We start from the raw sequence: 24,421 nt of genomic DNA on the forward strand, positions 1-24,421 counted from the left end.
CCATGGTAAATCAACAGAGCCAGTCTTACCTTCCCTTGTCCTTTCATCAGTACAATGTTTGAAATTACTGAAGCCTGTGAGCCACACGATGTGTGCACTAGTTGTGCTGTACTTAGGGACCTAGATGGCCTCGAAACTGCCTGTGAACATTAAAATAAAAAACAACCTCACAATTCTCTTTTATGCATAAGTAGAAGTTCTTGAACATTCATTGCAGCAAGTTGTTTATTTTAAATTTTCTTCCTTATAACTGATGGCACTAATTTTTTTTTTTTAAAGTCTTTCTAATGCATAAGCCATTTGTTATTCAGAAAATCACTGCTCACTGAATTTGTCCTGTAGGGACTAAACTGGAGAAAAATTAGGATGTTGGTCCTTGAAGTGGTGTGATGGTGTAGAAAGATATATTTGTGCTCTCACTCGATTCCCCATGCCAAAATCCCATTTGTGGTCATTAGGGGACATAAACAAGTATTATAATTTTTGCTTTTAAGAACTGAACTAGAATCAAGACATTCAAAATCTTTCCTTCATCTTGTGACTAAAAAGCTTTATCTTGGGACATACCAAACCTGTCGTCAGCATTTGCCCCAAAATACGAATTTGTGCTAGATTTCCTAAATTCAGCCTCTGAGATTTATCCCATTTTAATGAACTTTTAGTGAAATATTTAGTGAAATGGTTAATGAAAACCTCCTATTTCAACATGGAATTGGGCATTACAAGATAATTTAAGCACTGACAGAAGTCATTACCCAAAGTTAACTATGCATGAAACTCAGCAGGGTCAGAGTTAATTGCACTCATTACACATCCAAGAGGGTTCAACACTTTTATTTTATGCAGCAAAGTGAAACTAACAGTTGTTGAAGAGTGTGGAAAATCAGCCAAAATTTTGGTTTCTGCACATGCGAGAAAGTAAGTCTCAATTTTGACATGAAAACCAGATTATCTATTCAACAGGGGACTGGGAACAGGATTAAGAGGTAAATATGGAACACCAAAAACACACCTCCAGCCCAGTGCAGGTGACTGGGGAGGCTGGTGGCACCGGGGCTCAGAGTGGGGTGGTGTGAACCACCCTTGGGGGTTTAGACACACCATAAAACCTGCTGGGCAATGGGAGCGAGAACCTGCAGAAACAGGGGTTTGCTGGCACAGAGCCTTTCCCTCTCTTCTGCCCCTCACAGAGGAGGTATTGGGGGTGGAAAGCAGAGGAGGCAGAGTGACCATCGTCCCTGGCAGGGCAGATGGGTTCTGGCAGGAGAGTGGCTGCCATGGTCATCCAGAGAGCCCTGCAGGGTGGTGCTGTGTGTTGTTCAGGTGGCTCCTGCAGCTCTTACCGGGGCCCTCCCTGCAGGGCAGTCCAGCTGCTGGGAGAGCGATTTTCGGCTGGCGTGGAGGGCGTGGGGCTGTCGGTCCCTGAGGGGCACAGCTCTCCGGGGCGCTGGGCCCTCCACCTCCCCAGCCCAGAACGGGCTCACACCTGCCAGGCGTGGGGAGAGAGGTGTGTTACTTCACAGGGCTTGGACACATTAGCACAGTCACTTTATCAGGTAAATGTTACTTAGGAATGCTTTTCCCTTTGTCAATCTCCCTGTGAACTGGTAGATGCTTTCAGCTGTTACTTTGGGGATAGCCATTAATGTTAAATATAGCAGAAAGCAAGTGTTCCCTACCAAAGAACTGTCGGACTATTTAGAATACACCATAAAAAAAGAGCCCCAAACCATAAAGTGCAAACCTTATGCACAAAACCTGGCTGCGGGATGTTGTGAACACACAAGCCGATGATTTTAGATGGTTTAGAATTGCATCAGCAATTCTTAGCTAAGGATCCCAGACTAAATTTGTACAACAGCTCTTTTAGCACCATAGTGCCATCCCACGATGGGGGGCTGTGCTCTGCACTCCCTGAGTATTACAAGAAAGCAGATTTTTTCTCTGCAACTTACTGGTGGAGTTACTGCGAGTCCGCTGACATGCAGCCTTACCATGCCGAAAACCATTCTGTATTTCCAAAGGCCTTTCCTTACATGTTGGTGTTTCCTAAAGCAAAACAAACAAACAAAAACCCAACAAGCAAAACCTATTGCTATGCGAGACATTTCCAAAGTGATCTAATCTTAAAAGTAAAATTTCCTCTAATTTGGCATCCGCACATTTCAGCCTGAGTCAAAAAACACGGAGCAAAATTCATTATTTAAAATAAATAGGAGGATAAATGGGAATGAAGCTCAAAATTTTGCTATAAAGTGATTATAACAAAGTTGTAAGATAAAAATACTCAAAATACAATTCAAGTGTTTAAAAACCCCTGAGGACTAAGTTTTACTCTTTTCAAAAAAATCAGTACCTTCCACTTGGAATCTCCTGTTGCTTTTGAAAATATGGCCACTAATCCTAGCATTTAAAAATTTGAAGATGAAATATTCCGCTTTCTGAATGCAGGTTTTTTAGAGCTATTTGGAAATAAATGCTCACATCTGAATAACAGTTGATGTTAAGAATAATTTCTGGATCTGTATGGCTCCTGCAAGTCCTGATTCTGATCCTGTTTCTGTGACACAATTATTTTCATCCTGAGACAATCCCAGTTAAAGGGAGGACATTACTAAATACAGACAACATGTGGAAACTGATATACATAAAACAAAATGCCAAATTTTTGCTCAGTGATATTGTGCAGGGGCTGAGAAAGCCACAAGAGCAGAGTGAGAGCACGATCTGTATGTTCTAATCTAACTGGAGCCAAGCAAGACAAACACTTTGTTCCAGAATCCTGATTTCAGGAGTTCTGTCTTGGGACACTTGAAGACCTAATGAACGCTAATTTTCCTCTTGGACAGCAGGTGGGGGTATTGCCAAACAGCAAAATCCTGCTAGGGCTTTCCAGTCCCCTTCCCTTAGGGAACTCGTCAGAATAATAAATACAGAGAAGATCCTTAAAGACGAATTTTGAAAATGATTTTTCAGTATTTCTCCTACCAAGCTAGTTAGCTTGAAAAGTCTTTGCTATTAACCACAGATCCTAGATCCACAAAACTACTTCATTACAGGGCTTCCTCTCTGGCTTCTCTGGGATTCTTCCCTTAAACCCACTTCTGCCTTTCTTCAACTTCTAAATGGAAAATTAACATTGACAAGCTGTGTGTTTCTAAAAGGAGGGGTTGAACATCCCTTGCTAGAATTTCCCAAGGCCTTGGCCTCCCCACAGCCTCTGTTTATCTGGGAAAAAGCTATGCTGAAAGTCACCAGAGTCTGACCACAAGAGGTTTTGGGTTTTGTCAGCAAAGGCAAAATCATATTCTTCAAACATCTGATGAACAAACTCTTCTTCTCTCTGAAGTAAATGTCCAATCACCCCACAGTTGCTCATGCTTACTTTGTTAGCCATCATGATGTTCACCAGCCTTGTCACTGGGGGAATGAGAGATTCAGCCTCCTTTCTGGACAGGTCTTTCAGTGATTGTGCATTGAGCGTTAGCAGTTCATCCCTTGGGCTCAGACAACCATCCCTTACAGACAAAAAAGAAACGTTTGCCTATTACTTCACAAGGAATAATACAGCCGTATCCATGTGCTGCCTGTCTCACCAGCTGAGGAGTCAGCTGCAGTTCTTCCTTTGCCTTGACCTGGGCTGCCATCAGATGCCTTGATGTGTGATACACCACATCCCCTGCTAGGAGTTTTTCCTGTTGCTGCTCTCTTCTGCTCAGTCCTGGTGTTCACTGGCTGCCTTTCCACACACAGCTAGCATCCTGACAAGATATTCCTCCTCTCTCACCATCCTGCATTTGCAAATTGATCAAAGACTACATTTAGTCCCTGTCAGGAACCTTGGCTCACATTGCTTTCCAGCGGCCTTGTGGGCCGGTGCGATCCTACACTGCCCTTTAACAGGGCATCACTGTTTGAAAACCTGATGTTATGTACACTCTCTCCTTCTTCCAGGGTTTATTTCTTAGTGTAATTGAACAGCATTCGATCCCTGAGGGGCACAGCTTTACTTTTCTAGAATCTTGACCTGTGTCTGGAACTGGAAGCAATGTAAGAAATGATTCCCAGACATCACTTTTTTCTCTGGAGCTGAGCTTCAAGGCTTTGGCACAGAAAGCTGGTCGTGCAAAATATGAGCGAGCAAATGTCTCTGTAAGAACTTGCTAACTCCACATGTACTGTACCTGTTTGCTGAGCCTTCAGCAGGCACGTGGCTGCCTGTGAACCCTTTCCAGAAAGATGCACATCTTGGACTCCTAGAGAGCTTGATTCCCGAGCTGCTGTTCCCTGATGTTGTACACAGCCTGCAGATGCAGCTGTCCTGATCCAAAACATGAAAGGTTGCATGAGAGAAAATGTACTAAAGCTGTTGAAAGTTACTTACATTTATTCCGAGCCTTTTTAAGAAATACAGAAAGTGTTCTTGTTCTTACAACCAGGTTGCCTCCAAGGAGAACAGGAGCCTTTAACACTGTCCATTTGAGAAAGAACAACGATATTATAGAGTTAGTGTTTTACAGAAGTTATTTTTCTTAGGACTTCAGTGGCTTCTGGCTACAAGAGGGAAGAATTAAAATATAGTGTCCCTTTGCATGAGGGGAAGAGAACAGATAATAGACTTTTCATAGTAACTGGGCAAACTTTGCCTATGCTAGCTATTGTAAGAAAAGACAGGGAGGAAAATAAACACGTGCCAGAAAATTAAACGCTCTGGAAGACAGAAGTGGTCTGAATGGAAAATAAGTGTGTACAAAACACTAGAAGCTCCACCCCTGCTGCTGACTTGTTAAGTGGGGGCAGGGCACCAGAGAGTTCTGCAGCAGTGGAAAATTCTTTGTCCACTCCAGACTGGTTGCAGTTGCTGTAGTCTGCGTTGCATCTGGAGGACTAATTGTAAGCATATCTTTAATGCAGTTAGGAATCATTAACACAGGGCCATACAGAAGGAGAAGTAGTGTTTCGAGACATATAAAGAAAGCAAAGAATGTAGCAACAAAGCATATGAAGCACAACATCTTTGACTAGGAAATACACTCCTGTGGCACAAATGCATGAACACCTGAAAATTCTAAAGAGGTGATGAAAGCTGGAAAGTTAGCACACAATTTCTTTTCCATTTGCTTATTATTTCTCCTGATTCAAGTATTCACTCATTCTGCTCCCATCTGAACCCACCTCCTCTGCCCTCGCCAGCCTCTCCATACTCCACAAAGTGAAGAGGGCTCTCAGTGTATCCTGGATCCAGGCTTGTTCCCAAGAGATTTGTATGACTGAGGTATAGATTTCTGAAGGGGAGGCAAATTTCATATGTTAGGACAGGCCACAAAATATAACAGTGGTCAACTGTCTGTACTGCTCCCAGGGCCCCTGGTCAAAGTGGCATAAACTATTTCCAGTAATCTGTAGTCCTCTGAGAGCACAAGGAAAGCTGTGTAGCCACTTTCACCATCAGTAGGGCTTCATTTCTGCCCTAGGCAGAGTTCATCCAGCCCTGAGGATGAGAATCATTATGCTCCTTCACCCCAAATCAATAGGGATCACATCACACCTGACTGACAGCAAACACAAGCTGCAAATTTACAGCAATGCCAATAAAGGTCATTATCTTTTAGGCTGACTGCCGAAGCCTGGCTCCCATTCTGAAACCTGCCAGAGTAAATCTGAGGCTGTGAATGAATGAAATATTTAACTTGGAGCCCTGGGCTCACTGCAGGCTGAATTCAGTAGGTAATGGATAAGGGCTATGCTTGTATTGACTGACTCATTAACTCTGTGGGTTTGCTTACATTCCAGATTGTCTGCCTTTAATGGGGAGTGTCTGAATTTTACGAAGCCTTTTTTGTTTGTGAAGAGTGCTTCTAGTGAGTAATATGTTGGTAAGGATATAAGCATGGACTGAATTCTATCTTAAACCAGTTTGCTTGAACTCTAATATTAGTTTTGGAGCTTTAATATTTACTTTTCACCCGAGATAAATATCTTGGGAAATACTTACTTGAAATCAGGATTACATTATGTTCTTTTTTTTTTTTTAATCTTATGGCAGTGCTTTGAAGTCTTCACCATGGTGACAAAGATTAATATTCTGATGCCTTAAAATTTGGAATCTTGAGTAGCAAAAAATGAGAATTCCCTTTTCTGTTTGCACTGTCCTTTATTTCAGGTATGATTATGAAATTACAGATCACATTCTGCATATGTGAAACATCCATTAAAACTCACAGGGTTTTCAATAAGCTGGTGTGCTTGTTTTAAAACATGAGAAATGTAAGACAGCTATTAAAGGTAGGAAATTATTCTGCCATTTGTCTGAGTACTTCTGAGATGTCAGCTGCTTGTGGATCGGGGCTGTTGCGAAAGAATAATGGTATTAAAAACTTAGTGTTTAAAGGAGTCATTTCCTTTCTTTCTCCTCTAGTCAAAATCCAAGTTTGGGCTTGCCAGCTTCCCTTCTTAGGGAATACTCTTGTATAATGCTCCCTTGGAAGATACACGTATCCTCTCACAGATACCTGTCAGACACACGCACGTAACTTTGCACAGCTGCTCCCCACACTTCATTCTCTTGATTTTCATGGGCCTTTTCAGACTGTCCCCAACTCACCTCTGTTAAAAGCAGTCACACTTATGCCTTTCCTACAGCTTGTTCACAGTACCTAGCTACAGTGTTTGTGTTTATCAATATTTTCATAATGAATTGTCCAAAAGTGAAGTGTCTCTGCCCAGTTTCTCAGGACGTCACCGAGCGCAGGGGGGTTGGCACTGAGGTTTTGCATCTCAGCACCACATAAGTCCTTTGGGGAAGGTGCTGTATTTTCTACAATGGGACACGTGCCAGGCTGGAAATTCTGGCTTGTATTGGGACATACATGTGAAATGTCACCAAATCAAAACTGATACGAAGATTTTTCCAAGAACAGTAAGTTGCATGCACTTAGTCATTAGGAAAGTAGAGGTTAAATCCCTTGCACACTGCAGAAAAATCTTGGGAACAATTTTTGTTTATGTATGTAGTCATCTTACCCAGTTGGGCTACATTTCAAATTAGCTCTGTGTCTCAATCATTGCTGCAATTCATTTAGGTGAATTACTAAAAAAAAAAAAAAAAAAAAAGTTTTTATTGGGCTACAGACATGTGGCAAATATCTGTATGTTGTCAACATCTGTATTTTTTGGGTCCTGGATATAGATCATTATAGTCATATCCAAGTTATTTCAACATGACAGAAAATTAATAAAAGCTGTTCTTCAGAAAAATAAATGTTTGACCAATTCATGTGCCAGCAGTCAATTTGCTTTGGGTTTAGTTCTTTAATATCTTTTTTCCTGTCTCTCTGATTATTTTATGCATAGAAATACTGCTGATGGTTCCAAGAGTAAAGACAGTATTTATTTTTGTATCCTCCTTTTTAAAGTGTACTGCTTGTTTTGAAAGGTGATTCATAGGTCTGAACATAGTGAGAGCTGAAAATCTGCTAAAGGAAGGCTGGCAGGTTTGGTGTGGGGGCAGGTGGATTCTAGGTCAGCCTCATCTCTTCATTATTAGAACAAATATTTAAACATGTATTAGCTGCCAGTAAATTAACTCTCTGCTTTGTCTCCCAGCATTCAACACTCTGGGGAAACTTTTTTCTGCATTGTAAGTTCCACTCAAAGCAAAATTTGTATTTAAACTGAGTCTGCTTGGCTGAAAGATAAAAATTAAAGGAGTTTAAGAGCCTTCTTGAATTTTCCACAGGTGAGAATAGATTAACTTTTCTGTGTTTAATTCTGGAAAAGTAATTTGCACATCCAGGCCAACTCTCTCTTCCTGTTCCCCCTTTTTTTCATTCAAAATGCAAAGCTTCTGAGGATGTTTTTTATCTGCCATTTAAAAGATTTCTTTTTCCTTCATGCTTTCATTAGACATTTCTAGCCCAGAGTCCTGTCTCAAAACATCTAATTCCAGATGTTGTTTAGAATTAAGGGTAACCATGGCATCTGTGGAAAACTGAAAAACTTTTGTGCACTCTTGAAGTAAGACACAGTAGTTAGATTGTCTGAACTGAAATGTTATACAAGGCTAGTTCAAGTAAGGTCTTGGACTCAGTTAACCAAGTGCATGACAATGAGCTAATTGACTGCTGGTTTAAAAAAAAAGGAAAAAATAATAAAACAACAAAAAATATATCTAACAGCAGTACAATAATGTATTTAAATATTTAGCTTTTCTAGTTTTATGACCTTGAAATGGCTGGGATTTCCAAGAGAGTACAGTCTTTGGGGATTTTCTTCAAGAAGGAATTTTTTTCTGCATCAGTTCTAACAGAGAAAGAGCCAGAGTGTCTCTGGCATTAAACTCCCTCCACTGGTTCTGACGTACCCAAGCCCAATGCCTTGGTCTTTTAAAAAATATTTATAGTAGATGTAGTTCATTTTCCCAGCAGCATATTCCCTTTGAAACCAGTAAAATGGCAGAAGCTGGAAAGCAAGGATGATGCAAGGAGCAGGACATGGGACCAAGTTTTGCCCTAGACAGACAATTCAGCACATGAGATGTCACAGAAGGACCTTTCCACCCATCATCTGCCCTTTGCTGTGTTTCCCTGGGAGCCTCTGCCTGGCCTGCATTTTGCAGCACACGCTGTGTTCATGGAACAGCCCCTTCCCCAGCTTGGTCTGAGCATGACCTGACTGTTGTGCAGCAAAAGCAAGAAGGCTGGGAAGACAGAAAGAGAGAAGTGTGAAAACTGAGGAGAACACATAAATATCTAAATAAATGCAGTCTCCTCTCTTGGCTTTGTTTTTCCATCCTGCCCGTGGGCTTGTGTTTGAGACATTACAGTCTGTTGCCATAGCACTTGTCCTGGTATCACAGGGCCAGCTAACTGGCGTTTGCATGGAGGCAAGTTAAGAAAATTACATTCTGCTGACGACCAAAGGAGAAAAATTACCTTTTGCCTTTTCCCTCCTTCAAGCAGAGGGTCAGGGACCAAAGGAAGCAAGGGTGCAGAAGTTTCTAGAACCAAGCAGAGCCATGCAGTCAGGTCAGCTCGGCTCCCATATTTATTTCATCGAAAGTCAGCCCTTTTGTATTCTGGTTTATTCTAGATGCTATCCCAACCCTGCTGCCAGCCCCACTGGTAGCTCTCAGTGCTTCCCAGCGTGCTGGGGGTGCAGGGAAGAGGGAATGCTTCTTGAAGGAGTAGAAGTGCTTCTAGAAGCAGCTCTCACACTCAGCAGAGCCTGCTGCTCTCTGAAGGAGTTGATATCGTCTATTCCTGCCCAGTTCCCCAACAACTGGAGTGATTTCAGTCTGAGCAGGCAAAGGCATCTTCCACAGGGTTTGCTGTGCCTGTGCTCATGGTATCAGATACTGCTTACCATTTCTTTGGTTTCTTTTCCTTTCAGGCCATGTGAAAATTGCTGATTTTGTGAGAAGCAGACTATAAAGGAGACCTGCTTGTTTATACATGGACCAGCTGGCAGTCCAGCATACCAGACCAAGCACACCTCATCTCAGAAAGTGTCTGAACAAATGACACCAAGGTAACCCCGGGCCTCTAGACACAGCAAGCAATAGTCAGTATAAGTGAATAGTGAATCACAGAAACCAAATGAATTAAAAAACTCTTCATCTGCTCTCATTGCTGACAGAATATTGGAGAAGGAAAAAAAAAAAAATCTCTGTTATCTTGTCCTGAAACACTGTTTGATTTGCTAATGGTTTACTGCTTATGGTGAATCCCATGCAGTCAGTAGAGTATGGCTCAGAGAAGTAGTTTAAGGTTTTGAACAGAAAAAAGGATCTTGCATTTTGAATACTGATGTTACAGGTTCCCCCTTACTCTGGAGAAGAAATGCACAGGGAGCATTAAATCATGCAGCACTTTTAGGCATTCTTCTCTCCTTCCTTGTGACATCAAATATTAAGTTGTTCAGTTCTGTGGAAATTATTAACACCTTCAGAGTCACACTTAGGGCTGGAGGTGCTGGAACGCAGAAGAAAAGTGGAATATCCTCAAGAACACCACAGAAAGAATGGAATCAATTTCCTTGAACAAAGATGAGGATTCTTCAGCTCTGAGTCACACATCATGAATTTCTGAAGTGTCACATTTAGACTGAGAGAGAATTACACTGGAACATGAAAAAATACTTGTTCGACTTCTCAGTGAGAGACGTCTTAAGCTTAAGCTTTGTAAGACATGTGGCACAGAAAGATTGTTCTGACAGGCTTGTGCTGTATGGAAGGTAGAGATCACTGCTTTCATACTACAGGGGGAAAGCCTCAGCAGCAGCAGCACAGGGTTGGTGTGGCTGCTACCAATGTTCATCCTACTTAGCATGCCAAGATAAGGCTGTTTAGAATCACTCATTGATCCATGACTCTGAAAGGTATGGAAGATTAGCAAGTAGCATTTGAAGAGGTTTAGATTGCTATGAGAGCTCTGGAGTGGGAATTTAATGGTACCCACAGTCTACAGCAGCACTAAGCAACCCAAATGCTGCTGTGAGGGACTGAGCTGCTGACTAATTTATGTCAGCATCCATCTGACACATGTTCTTCAGTGACACTGATGCTTCAGCCTGAAAGTGGATTTATACCCTTAGCAGGTCTATTTTATATGTACACAGGCATTGAGGGACTGACTCTGTTCCCCAGATCCCTATTTTAGCTGCTTGCCAGCTATAAAAGCAAATGATCTAAACTTACAATCTGCAGCAAGATCCTGAGCAGTTGCACGTGGATATGGATCACAACAGTTTTTGGAGCTCTGCACACTTAGGAGATGTGCAAGCAAATAGACTGTGGCAGCTGACACACACCTAAGTGCTTCAACATTTTAAAAGAGGAGATGGGGGAGTGCACAGAGGCCAGCTCCTTCTTCACTCACAGAGAGACATCAGCAGGGTGCATTTGGACTGCTTCCAAAAAGGAGTTGTATGGTTTTGCAGGAGACTGAGTGTGTTTTGGGACTTGGGTCTTGTTTTCTGTCAGAATGCAATAGCAAGCTAGTTTGGTTTTGTCTTCCTGCTGGGACTTTGCCAAGGGTTCACACACCTTGCATCCATCCTGCTGCAGTCTTTGCAGTGCTGGGCATGCCGTGGTCATTATCAAGAGTAAGGGGAGATTCTGATTTTCAGTAGCACTTGTGCCACTGTGTGTTTAGACATAGAGGTCTAATTTTAGCCAATATATATTTTATTTTATATAAAATAAAATAGAATATACAAGAAATACAATTTAGGTGAAAGAATCAGTTCTTTCACATAAGCACCTATTTGCACAGATAAAAGGCATGTAATAAAGGAGGTGCCAGGAGGACACTTGCAGTGAGGTCCCTTTTACACACCACAGCAGAGAGAGAGCAGGTAGAGAGAAAGTGGAAAAATTACTATATCCTACAGAAGGTGCTTTCTAAAGGCATCCAGAACATATTGCTCGGACTGAAAAGTTGTTCAGATTGTTAGGGTTCACATAGCTGATTAAAGAATATATTAAATTAAAGATTAAAGAATATATTAAAGAATAATATCATAATATGAGGCTCTTGGACTTCTTGCATGTCTAGGAAACGTGACATCTCTGGTGGTTTTAGAGCCATCACTGCCTTCTTCCTGGATCAGAGGGAAAGAGCATCTGCCTACTGAATCTCCTGTGCCTTACACAGTATTGATACAATTCATGCTTGCGTGGTGTGTGAGATATCATGGTACCACACTACCAGTGCACTTTGCTACAGTGACAGGTTTGTATTTTGAGCTAAGAGTCTACTGCAGATAGAACAAGCTGTGCTTGTCTGAGCACTGAGTGGCCTAGAGGCACTGATTCCAGCAGATTGTCCATCAGCAGGGTGCAACAGCACGGCAGGGAAGCCAATATATTTTCATGCTTTTTATGCAGAGCGGGAACACTGCGGGCTCATAGGCTCTGAAAAAGCCAAGTAGAGCCCTCAGTTCCTGAGAAATATTAATTAATCCATTTGAAATTACTGCAGTGGGGAAGATTACAATACACAGCACAGGTTGCCTACCTTGGTGAGGAACTTTCTTCTGGTGTTGTTGCAGTTCTCATTTGCTGCAGATTTGGACTGGAGAATGCTGGTGACCACACGTGGAGGATCAGGTGGGCTGTCTTCTGTCTCTGACCATGGCAGCTGTGTTCTGGGACAGCAGTCAAAATCCTCTTGGCCCCAGCTGGTAGAGATCTCAAAGGAATCGGGGCATTTCTCGTCGGGACTTGAGCCGTCATCGCTGGTTTTGGCGTTGCAGAGTATAAGTGACCTTGAAATGGAGCGAAACTTTCTTGACTTCCTGTTCCCAGCATGGTTCTTTTGATCCATCTTCAGAGAGCCACTGCTCTTTTTCCTGTCATTCTCCCATTTATGTGGCATGATACTTTCAATAATTTTCTCTGCTTCTCTTGTGCTAAATATCCTCCAGGAAAGGAAATATAAAAGTAAGTTGTAATATACCCCACTTTCTCCCACTTAATAACCTACGCTACTGGAAAGCCCTAATGAATAAATCGAATCAACAGAGCCTTTCAGTCTGAGAACAGCCACGTGATATCTCATGACTTGCTAATTCTGCTTCTGTGCAGAGCTCTACTAGATTCTCCTTCACCTTTTCATTCTCTTGCCATGTTACCCAAGCAGAGTGGAGTGCTTTTAATAAATGTTTGTGATGCTTCCATTGTCTGCTTGCTTTGGGCATCTGCTGAATTTGCATGTTGAAATCCCAAACTGAAAAGGAAGATACTTTAAAAGCATTATTCTATCTGCCTAATACTATTTGGAAAGAAGAAGCTCCTTCTGAAGTTTGATTCATGAAACCACTATAATTCAAAGCAGATTAATCAAATTGTCGACACTAAGTTCTCTGCCTGGCACATCCAAGTTGTAAGTGGTTTAGCAAAAGTAGATCTTAGCCTTGAGAGAGTAAGGAATGTCAGGCTGCCATAAAATTTCAACCTTTGCAAACCAGAACTCACTTAAGGCTGTGCATTTAAGAGTAACAGAGAGATCCAGTGAAGCACTTAAGATGTGAATATCTGATTAGGGATTGAACTCTGCAAAGGAATACAGCTCCAGTACATCAATCAAAAAGTGTCCTATTACAGAAATGGTTTGTTTCAGCACATGATTCAGCATATAAAATTAAGATAAATTGGAAAAAAAGATAAACAATCAAAATGTAGCAAAGGTTGGAGGTTTTATAAAATGAGTAACGTAATGAGCATTTTAAGATAACAAATGGGAGCTCTGTAAAATTCTTTTTCTCTCAGAAAAAGCTTTCTAGAAATGCTGTGGTAAGTAGGTGTCAGTGCTGAAAATTCAACACCAGGACATCTTAATTAATTGCTTAATTAATTAAAATTAATTACTTTGACTCTCTCATCTTTGTTTTATCATCATATTTACTACACAAACTTTCCTATTCTCCTCACAGAACCTAACTGATACTGTATGTTGCCATTCTGGAGAAAATAGGAATTTAACCTTAAGTATTGCATAAATCAAAGATTCTGTGGGTGTATAGGAGTATATGTCAAGTTCTTCAAAGCTGGTGTGCTTTCTGCCCCTCTCTGTGTGTCTTTGGGATCCTCTCTGCTCCTGTGGGAGAGTCTGACCCCCCTGGACTGGAACAGGGCAGTGGAAGTCACTGGGCTCCCAGCCTCCCTGACACTGGCATGAGGGAAGCTTTCAGAGTCAACCTGAGCTTGCATATTCTCCAGTCCCTTCAATTCACAGAACATTCTACTGTTTTCTTCTTTTAGAGTAGCCTCTCTGATGAATGACGAGGTTGGTGTGATGGAGAACTGCCCAGCAGCACAGCCACTCTCCCTCCCTGTGACACAGAGCACACCAGTGTAAGGTCTGGAGATCTTGTTTGTGTCTTTTAAAAGATGCCCTTTTTAGTGTTTTGGTAAGCCTAAAGTTTTAGGCTACCATCATATCCGTGAACTAAATTGCAGGTTTTGAATTTGGAAATCCCTGTTAGCATCTCTGCTGTATTAGGAAATTCATCTTGCTAAAGCCTATGATGTTGTTTCCTGTATGTCTAAATGAAGGTAAAAATGCAATCTGGCCCATCAGACCAGAATGGGGTGTTGAAAAAGAAAGGATGTCTGAGGTGAGGGGAATTTCTGCAAGTCTCTACTCTCAGCACCTGGGTAGGAAGCAACAGGGCTGGAAGTGAGTGGAGTGTGCATCACTTGAAACTCTGCAATAGGGATCAGTGCTCCTGGCAATTGCTATTAGACACTGGTAACAACAATGTCACAAATGAACCCCAGTTACACATCCAGACCCAAACAATCCTGCCTGTGTGGGGAAACTAAAAGAAAGGACACTTTTCATTCAAGGATTTCAGTGTTGTACAAACATTAACCACACTCTTACTTTTCTCGAAGAGGAAGAATTTAAAAAGAGCTATTTAGCATTTGGATAAGCAGAGGATTTGATAGCTTAATGGTCAAATGTAGCTCTCTGGAGACTGGCATGTTAGAATGAAGTCCTTTCTTGCTCTGCCTGAAGCTGTTGAGCTTAAGAAGGGAGAACTGCCACCAGTATTAAATCTCCAAGAGGTGCCTCTCTGGCTCTGCTAAACATCTGGGACGCAGGGACACATAGGAGCACCTGTTGAAACAGTGAAGGAAACACTGGTCTAAGTGCATTCTTCTTTCCCATCCCCCTGTAATGCTCCTGAGGAGTTTCACCTTATGCAGAGAGAACTCTTTGCCCTGCTGCAAAGAGTTTCCTCAGCTGTTACCTCCTCCTCCACCCCCATGAGAGTTCCATCCACTCAAAGACCAAGTTTAACCCTGAATGACTTACCTAATCCCACAGTGAGCCAGTGGCTGATGTGAAAATAAACCCAGTAGACCTGAGGACTTCCAGTTAAATACTTGCTCTTGCTATAAGTATTAGATCACAAGTCCTAACTAAGGCAACGTTCTTTCCAGAGCTGCCGATTCAGGGTTGCATAAGTGACAGAAATATAGGAGGTACCAAAAGCATAGTCTATAAATTTTCCAATAAAAATATCCAGAAATGTTATTTTATGCAGCATACAATATCACCAGGGCCAGAGAAGCTCTATGATTCATTGCCATCTTCCACCAAATTTAATTAGAGATATTGATGGCATGGACAATTACTTCTAAGTCAATTCTCCAAACCATTCATCTTTTTCTCCAGTGCACTCACTGCTTGTCATTTTTTTTTGCCATTCTTATACCTCCAGATCGCCTGATGGAAGCTGTCTGTGGTTTGTAATGCAAACCAAATGTTCCTTCTCTGTTTCATTTTTTTTTTTCCCCAAGCTTTATTTTTCCAGCTTTAAATCTAAAAAGCCCAAACTCACTCTGTCTTCTGCAAACAAAATACATGATCTGAGCTGTGGCCATTTGGTTCAAATTTTTGGTTGGATATTAAACCAAGCATTTACAAGATACAAATAATTTGGTGTAGTTCCCAGATTGAATGCAAATGCTCTGCTGTTAACCAGACAGTAGGAAAGACAGAACTTTACTAGCAAGAACAAGGTGAGTTTTACATTACCGAGTGCTAGCAGCATCCTCTTTTAATCTAGATCTTGCATCCTAATTTAATCTAGATCTTGTGATCTTACTCAGATTCATTACTGAGCAGTACTATTAGCACTGAACTACTGCAGATGTCTAGGGTTTCCACACAGTAGGAAAAGCTAAAGATTTGGAAGCTTTCTAATAAAGAGTAAGAAACTCTCAGAGAGTTGAATTAAAAAATAATAATAAAAAAACCCCTAATTGTAAAATAAAAATTCAAAAGGAGGAACTTACAACAGCGAGGCAGACAAACCTGACTCCTGCAGAAGGCTGTTCCTCTTCATAGGCCTGGCAAAAAAGACAGTGAATAATTGAAAACACACTCTCCTGGTGCCACGTGACTCAGTTTCAGTAATTCTGCTCAGTACATTGGAACGGAGCTATTGTCTCCTAATTGAGGAAAATGTCAGCAAGGCTAGATAAACAAAAGCAATGGGATGCAGTATTGGGGAAACTGTTTCCAGCAGGCTCCCAGCTACCCAGAGATGGCAGGACCATTTAAGGAGTTTGTGTCATTTGTTTTTACCCATCACCCTCTGGTCCTAGGATTGATGGGGTTTGGGCATGTTAGACCTACCTGAGGGGACTTGGGGCAACAGCAGAGTCTGTGTAATCCAGTGAAGGTTTTCTGTTGGAAGCTGAGATGGCAGGCATGTTCCTTGTATTTTTCAGCAGATATTTTAATACTAAGCTAGGAGGAGTTTCACAAATTCCACTCTGGGAGCAAAACATATTAGGTGCCATTCTTGAATGCCAGACCCCTGTATTGTTCACCATGAACACAATCTCTTTAACCTACAAGTTCTTAAATACTTTCCCTTTTATGGGCTAGACTGCAACTTTGTGATCCCACCCGATCAAGGAGTCAGAAAATTGTTGTTTATCACACAGATCATGTCAGTCCCCACCTGTCGACCCTCAGTTGTGCTCAGACAGGCAAAAAACAATCTTGCTGCAGAAAACTGCTTGCTCTCAATAAATTTATGTGACAAGATTCGTAGGGAGTTTGTAAATTTAAAAAAAAAAACCTCCATAAAAGAAAAAATTGTATCTGAAACAGTTAATATTAATTTATTGAAATAATCAGGCCTCTTTAGAGTGTTCTCATAAACCATAAATCTTGTGCTTTTCAGGAAAATGTAAGCATAAACCTGGCCCTGTCTGGTCATGGAAATGGTCAACATGAGAGTGCTTAAACAGCTGCTGCCCTCTGTGTTCTGTGTCTTAAAGGTCCTGGTTTTATTGCTCTGTCACTAACCTTGCAAAAGAGGGAGAGGAATTATAAAATAGGTTTAAAATATTGCACAGATAGGGTCTCATGCTTAGTGGTCCTATGACTTCTAGGTAAAACACAGACTGTAAGGACAAACATCTGTTCCATGAGAATGATTCCCATCCTGGGACAAAAAGGGAAGATGAACTCTCTGCCCTGTACCGTGTCTACAGGAGCCCTGGAAAACTCTGTCCTTGACAACACAGTTGTGGGCATTCTGTATTTTAAATGTTCATCAAGAGAATTTGATGTTATTTTCCTAACATCTAAGTTTTTGGGATATTAGTTCCCCAAAGGAAATCTCTAAAGGACACAGTTTTTACGTGACTCACTGGTTAACAAATGATGTGGAACATTACCCAACTCTTTCAGAAGAACCAAGACTTGGTGCTGAGTAGTGATCAACAGTTATGAGGTAGCTTTCCTGGAAAGGAGGAGAAATAGGGAGCTGACTTTGTATTTTGAGGAAGAGTTTGTCCCTGTATTTGAAGAGAAAAGGCAGTGGCCTTGTACATAAAATGGGGTTTTATATGTGGTGCTAGCACTGTAAAAACGAAATATCAACAAGGAAGCAAAGCCACATACTGTTTACCACTTCACTGTCTTTCACTACAACACACACATGTTTTTGTTTAGCAATAGAGAACTCATTCACACAAAATCTCAGCAGTCCCTGAGTTCTGATCCAAGCTGATTGAGCTGGAAGCTCCAAAGCATTGGAAAGCTTGCTTTATTTCTTCCCATTGTCACATGCTTTTGCATTTCCTGACTATGGACTGAATAATGTCATCCCTAAGCCACTGGGAGTTTTGTTCATTCCAAGTCTGGACTTGTGCCAGGGCCAGCAGCAGAAACATAAATATCACAAGGAGGGGCTGTTTTTTCATGTTGCTTTACTCTAACCTTTTGCAGTTTTTTCCATCTTCTCTGTACAGTAATTGTTCAGTGCCCAGTGGTGAACAGAAAAGCAGGTTTTTAGAAGCCATAAGGAAAAGGAGAGAGAGAGAGAACTTCTACTGTGCCTGCCTTGTTGCACTAATGGTATGCTTTGATATTGGATCCTGTGGTCAATCTTCATTACTTAGCTCAAAGGTAGTGTAGGAGGGAAAAGGCATTGAACACTGATCAGAGGCTGGAATTTTGTATTAAAAGATGGAAATTATGTGGACTCTCCTCTGCAGAAAGGAACTGCATTGATAAAAGTTTATGAGATAATAGGAAATATGAGGTAAATCAGTGTGGTTTCTTTACTTCCTTCTCATATGAGGGACAGGAAAAGAATGTGGTAAAAATAAAGAGTGTTCAAACAAATAAAAGGAAATACTTAAAATCTAAAGCATAATGAATCTGTGGAACAAGAAGGCAGCAGATATCATGGGCACTTTGAAGTTAGCTATTTTGTCTTTGATTTCAGTCAGAGATTGCACCCCAAGAGGGTGCAGCAGCTCCTGCTCCAGAATGAAAGTCAAACAATGCAGTTCACAGACAGAGTGATGCTCCTGCCTTGGGATAGTTACCATAAAATGGAGTAAGTTGCTGATGTCTGGAGTTAGTGTCTATTGGCAGTGGGTAAAGGAAAGAGAGGAGCCACTGGATTTAATACTTATGGCAGTTCTTCTCTCTTGCATGACTATAATCAGGATGTGTCTGGAACCATAGCAGATACAGGAGTCGATCCCTCTTTTCTCCAAATTATTTTCCATATACACAGGTTTGGATTCTAGAGGACAAATATGCAGACTATTCAGTACCAAATATTTTGCCTGTTGCTACTGGCGATAACCTTTTCCAAAAAGGAACATATAAATTGAAACAGGACATTAGTACTGGGCAAAGCAGATCTAAGTAATGATGGAACAGCCTCAGTCCTGATCTGATATGTTAACACAAGCAAATACTGCTTGTGTTAACATGAAAGAAAGCCGATAGTTTGGAGTGTTCAAGATTTGTCCTGTCTTTACATTATTCAGCAAACTGATCAATGACTTTTGCCTTAAACACAGTCACAGTTTTCACATTTGCCATATTCCAGACTAGAGTTATGTAGCACAGGACAATCCATCCCCTCATTGCTGCTAAGGCAGGCTGGAGTAGTCATCTCTGTCTTGGGTTTCATGACGTTCACACTGCCCTTCCATCCATGAGAACACAGCAACACAGCATGCTGAGTCACTCTGAAAGCCCAGCTAATCCAGTATCCTTCTCCAGAAATAACTGATGGCAATTGTTTCAAAGGGATTAACTTGTTAAAAAAAAAAAAAAAAAGATAGAGTTTGCTTTCAGGAAGAGTTCCTGAGTACCTTGTTGGTAGAGTGGACTGGCACTCGGAGGTTTTTGTATATTATTCCAAAATTCTTGGATATATCATGTTATGATACGACAGTCTTGTTTTACCAGAAGTTACAGCCCCATCATAGATAAGTAGTGCATTGTGTCAAATTAGGTGAAATCTCTTTCTAATTCCTTTTGTTACTTGGTACCTAACTTTTGCCAGGCAGCACAAAGATTTATTTTTTTTTTTTTTTTTTTTGCTTGTACAGATGAAATGAATCCTGTGTAATAGAACTGTAATTTATCCATTTCTGGCTCCCATTAAGCTTTTGATTTCAAGAGTATCCACAGGCAATGAGTTTCATGTGTTACATATAAATGTACTTCCTTGTAATTGTTTTAAATTTGTTGCCTCTAAGATTTGTTCAGTTCTTGTACTAGGAAAAATATTCTGATCTTCACATCTCAATGGAATCCTTTTCTCATTGATCTTTGTACTGATGTCATATTCTATCTTCTACAGACTTTTATCTTTTTTACTTCTGCCCCTCCTTCCAGCTTCACACTGCTTACATATGGTTGGAACTCCTCCTTTTGCTTCAGATCCTTTTTGAAAAAATTCACTTCCTTTTGTGAACTTTATTACCTGACTATTTCATGATGGTATCCTCCAGCTCTGCAACCTCCTAGACTATTTTCATGTGAATTGCTTTCCTGTGAATTAATAAAAGTTCCTAGACCTTGTCTTGCCAGAAACATTTGTGTTTCATGACTTGCACTCCCACTCTGTGATTATGAACCTTTCTTGTTGCAGTGCCCCAGAGACGAGCAGTAAAATACCGCTTACATAGTTCCATGCAAGAGGGTCTAACACTAAGTGTACACCCATAAAAAGTATTTTTACCTGATCTTGGGAGCATACCCTGGAACTCCATGAAGAATATGTTACTTTATGCATACAATGCTTTGTTTACAGAAAAAGCAGCCCATGTGATTTTCGTAAGTGATTGTGCTGAGAGTGTGTGATTGAAAAAGTGCAGCACTGTGAGTGTAGAGGGTGTTGGCTGTAGCCATGCTGGGGTGCATGAGGCAAGGCAAGACTGGTACCCTTTCAACTAAGTGCTGTGGGCTGTATTGTTATTTTAATATTTTTATGGTGTGTATATAGACTACGTGTATGACATTATGTTGGCCTTCGAGAAACACTAAATATTTATGTCAGCTATGAAGTTGCTAAATATCTGGTACTGAAGGAAAGGCCCATTTTTTTTTAAAACCGCTGACTAATGCACAGTTTATAACTTAATGCAGCACCAGAGTAGTGAAAGCATTATGTGAGCTCTCCTGTATGGTGTCAGTCAAATTTAAACAAATATTTTTAAAAGTTATGACTTTACCTCTTATTTCCACATTTCCAGTCACATAATGCTCCTTTTTCATCTGACTCAGTATTCCCTCTAATTTATAGTTCCCTAAACTGTAGGCAGACATAAAGGGCCCTTTAGGTTGAATGAAAGGAGAATTATCAATAGCAAAAACTATGATTTGTAAGGGAAAAAAACATAAAGGGCAAAAGAAAACTGAATTTATTCTACCTGCAAAAAGGATATGAAAATTTTGTCTATATTTTTCATGAGTTCAGTTAAAAGATGTATTTAGACCTGCCTTTTTTTTAACCTTTTATTGTGAATCCATGTTGGATTCTGTCATATTTGTTGCTACTACCTTTTTACTCCTTAAACAGCCAGATGTGAATGGATGGAAGTACTGAAAAGGTGAATGTACTCAGTCCACCTGAGAAACAGTGGCAGAATTTGCTCTGTATTTCACACTCTGGTCCGGGCATCACTTGCTACAGCAGCCTGATCTCAGGCTCAACAGAGTCAGGGGCTTGTTATACTTTAGCATTTCACAGATAACCTGTGTGGTCCTGTCTGAGTTGCTGGGTTTGTTGGTTTGGATTGAGTTGTTTGTGGGATTTTTTTTGAAGGGGAGAAGGTATTGCTGAGTGTTTTAGGGTGTTGTTATGGTTTAGTTTGGGCTTTTTCGTTTGTTCCTTTGTTTTTTTCAGCTAGCGTTGTCAGGGATTGGTGATGAATTAAGCAACCTCTTCTCTTGGATATCTGTGTCTGAATAAAATGACTTTACCACATTTGTACCGTTGTCATTTCAGGCACAAGGTTTAAGCAGTAGCTATTTCTTAGTATTTGTCATTCCTGGAGCTTGGCAGAGGCAAAGCTACTTAACACAGGCTGCTTCTTAAGGCTGCATTAGAAAAGTCTTGAGGGCTCTTCACGTTTCTTCTGCTGCACCTTATCTCTAAGGCTGTGACAATCAGAATGAAGCTGAGCAGACAGTTTTTGTTTGTGGTGTTGAAGATAACAGTATAAAGTTCCAATGGCAGCTCTCTTGTTCTTTGGCAATACTGTAGCTTTTAACTCTGACTTCAGTGGCAGTGCACACCACACATGTCACTCCACCAGCATTATTGTTGACAGAAAAATGAGGTTATTTTACAGGTTTCCCATGAGGGAAACAGTATGATCTGTCACATAAAAGGTCCCTGGTAAGGCACAAAACACAATGCTTCTGGCGCTTCATGAGATCTGATGATACCTTGGTCATAGGTGGGATAAATGGTGCTGGGGTCAGCTGTAGGATCCCAAACAGTCAGGATTTAGTGTCTGTGGGAGATTACTTCTCTTCCACATTTTGAAAGCAGCCTACACTTCCAGAGCAGCATCTAATGTTAAGTGGTTTAGAGCTAGTGGCTGAGAGATCTCAGCTGAGGATTCCTGATCTTGGGTTTTGATTTTTCTGCAGAATCAGTTTTCAAGACCAGAAGAAGTTGTTTTAATTAGCTAGTATAATTAACCTGTCGAACAGAAAATGTTAACCTGTAATTCCTGCACTGCTGAAAATAACTCCTACTCCAGCTAAAGCTTATCTTTTAAAATAAGCATCAAATCTGAATGTAAAGACATTATTACACTGATCTTGGAAACTTGCTATACACTCAGAGTGTTACACTGCTTAGTTACCATGTCTTTTAAACATCACTGTGTCCTCATTTGCCTTTCTCCCTGTGCTGGCCCAAAAGACCTTGACTATTGCTTTTATGGCCCAGTAAAAGCCTATGATCCCTTCCCCTGCACTTTTTATGAATATCAGTAGGAGGACCATGGAGTGAGAGGAGTCATGGAAGAGCAGCTATAAACTGGATTGTGGAACAGACTTTCTGCCTCCAGACATGGGGCTGACTTGTGAACAGACTCTGGAAAGGCTCTCTGGATCCACACAGAAAGCTGGTGTGAAACAGTGTGCTGACATTCACACAATGCCATCTTCTACACAGGCTTGGTGTGCTTGGCCACTGAATGACCCTGACCCCGCAGCAGAGATGTGCTCAGGGAAGCCAAATTTTCCAGTGTCCTTTTCTTATGTATGCTCATTTTTGATCCAGAGAATACCAAATAATGATTTCCACAAGAACTAATGCTATATCCTTTGTCTCAGTTTGGATTTCCTAAAAGAAGCAGCTCTTCTGGGATTTAACTCCCAAGTAATTATCCAAAATTGTGTTCCAAGACGAAAATATGACCAGCAATATTACCCAGGATTTTCTTTTTCTGGTTCTTTCTTTTTATTTCAACACCTTTTAAACTGATTATAAATTTTGTCTTTTTATTCAAGGACTGAATCTTTAAAGAGTCAAATCAAACATTTAGGAATACCCAGACCTTTGGGAGTTGCGTAAGTTGAGGGGTTTTTTTCTTATTTCTGGCTAAAAGAAAGGACCCTAGATGCATAAAATTGGTATCAGGAAAATGATAAGACTTTGACAATATCAGTTTAGGCTTTGTATTAATCTTGGGCAAAGAAGTAAACTACCCATAACTGAACCTTACCAACCACATCTAATGCACTATAAAGCAGTGAAAATCTGCCCCAGCTCATTTTTGACTGAACACTAATTGAGTCTGGAGATCTCCTTCCAGCTCTGATGGCAACTTGCTGGTTTGACCCAAGGTTTGCTTTCCCTCCCTCTGAATCCTTGTCCTCATCAAAGAAAGAGGTTTATGGCCTTGTGGTCACCTTCTTTCTTGGGTGTGTGGGGTGAGAATTTCTCTGATGAAAAGTGCTGGAAGATAATTAAATGTTTGTTGCTTGGTTTTTTTAATGGGACAATGGACAAAATAATTAACAACTGGTCTTAGAACACAACAAGAATTTGCTGGTGTCAAGTAATGCTACCCTACAGCAACCCATCTCCTCTTAAGCAGAATCTATTGCATACAAAGCTTACTCCGTATGATGGGGCACGGAAGCTATCTGACACGCTGGAACACAGAGAGCAGAAATGGTGTAACAGCAGGAGGCAAACAAAGCAGCAGATCACATCCCCGGTGTTCTCTGACAGCAAGGAACTGCAGAAGCGATGAGGAGCCTGTCAGGTCAGTCCTTCAGCACAAAGCGAGGCAATTTGACAGCCCCACAGCTTTATGTCATCCCTGGCACAGGCTGGTACAGCGGGGGAGCAGGGGAGGGTTTTGTCCCCACCTCCACCCTGGGAGCAATCCCCCTGCAGAGGAGCAGCAGGGGCTGCTCCAAAGCCCCTGCAGTGACTGCATGTCCCAAGGCTCTGCTCAGCAGGAGCTGTGTGCCCAGCTCAGGGCACACCAGCTCCACCAAAGAGCCTGCCCTGGCAGTATGGAGAGCCCAGCATCAATATCCGTGTGCTGCACCAGCCTGCACCTTTTTCTGTGGGCTCATCCTGTTTGAATCAGTTACTAATGATAAAGGGCACTATTAAGTGAACACTGCATTAATAATGCTGGCAAGGTTTCAAGTCTACAGATGTTATTTATAATGCATGACTAAACAAATACGTATCCCCTTTGAGACTGAGACTCAGGAGCAATTTACTGATTTCCTGTATAGGCTAGTTCATACAGAGATTTGAGTAAATACTGCTTTTGAGTGTCTTGCTTGGATCTATGCTCTGGAACTGTAGTAGGCAATTCTATTAATGTTTAATTTTAAAATAGTTTGAATATGTGTTTTCAGATTATTAGATACTGCCCCTTTCTAGTTCTCATTGAGGAATACATTTTTTCTGTATTGTTTCTTTAAAGAAAAATAAAATATTCAAAGAATGTAGCCTTCAGCTACACAACACGGTGGAAATGAGTAGAAAGGTTAGAGAAAATTCTGGGGAAAAAATGGGCTTAGCAAAAGCTAAAATAAATCTATTTAAACCCTATATCCTCTCCTTTCCATCGGTTTTTGAAATTAGTTAACCT

The 24,421-nt window shown here is 41.0% G+C and overlaps 1 protein-coding gene across 1 annotated transcript in view; it reads right to left on the minus strand.

Annotated features, from left to right (window-relative positions):
• Positions 1 to 15,858, minus strand: part of IL16 (interleukin 16) — a gene marked incomplete at its 5' end in the record, with an annotated part of 28,737 nt that extends 12,879 nt beyond the window's left edge. The window contains 7 exons of the mRNA XM_082290881.1: positions 30 to 140; positions 1,344 to 1,486; positions 1,956 to 2,049; positions 3,410 to 3,518; positions 4,185 to 4,321; positions 12,018 to 12,420; positions 15,809 to 15,858. Of these exons, the coding sequence (XP_082147007.1) occupies positions 30 to 140; positions 1,344 to 1,486; positions 1,956 to 2,049; positions 3,410 to 3,518; positions 4,185 to 4,321; positions 12,018 to 12,420; positions 15,809 to 15,858 (1,047 nt within the window). The remainder of the gene's footprint in view (positions 1 to 29; positions 141 to 1,343; positions 1,487 to 1,955; positions 2,050 to 3,409; positions 3,519 to 4,184; positions 4,322 to 12,017; positions 12,421 to 15,808) is intronic.
• Positions 15,859 to 24,421: the final 8,563 nt, after the last annotated feature.

Source organism: Coloeus monedula (assembly GCF_965178545.1).
Source record: "Coloeus monedula genome assembly, chromosome: 14".
Lineage (NCBI taxonomy): Eukaryota > Metazoa > Chordata > Aves > Passeriformes > Corvidae > Coloeus > Coloeus monedula.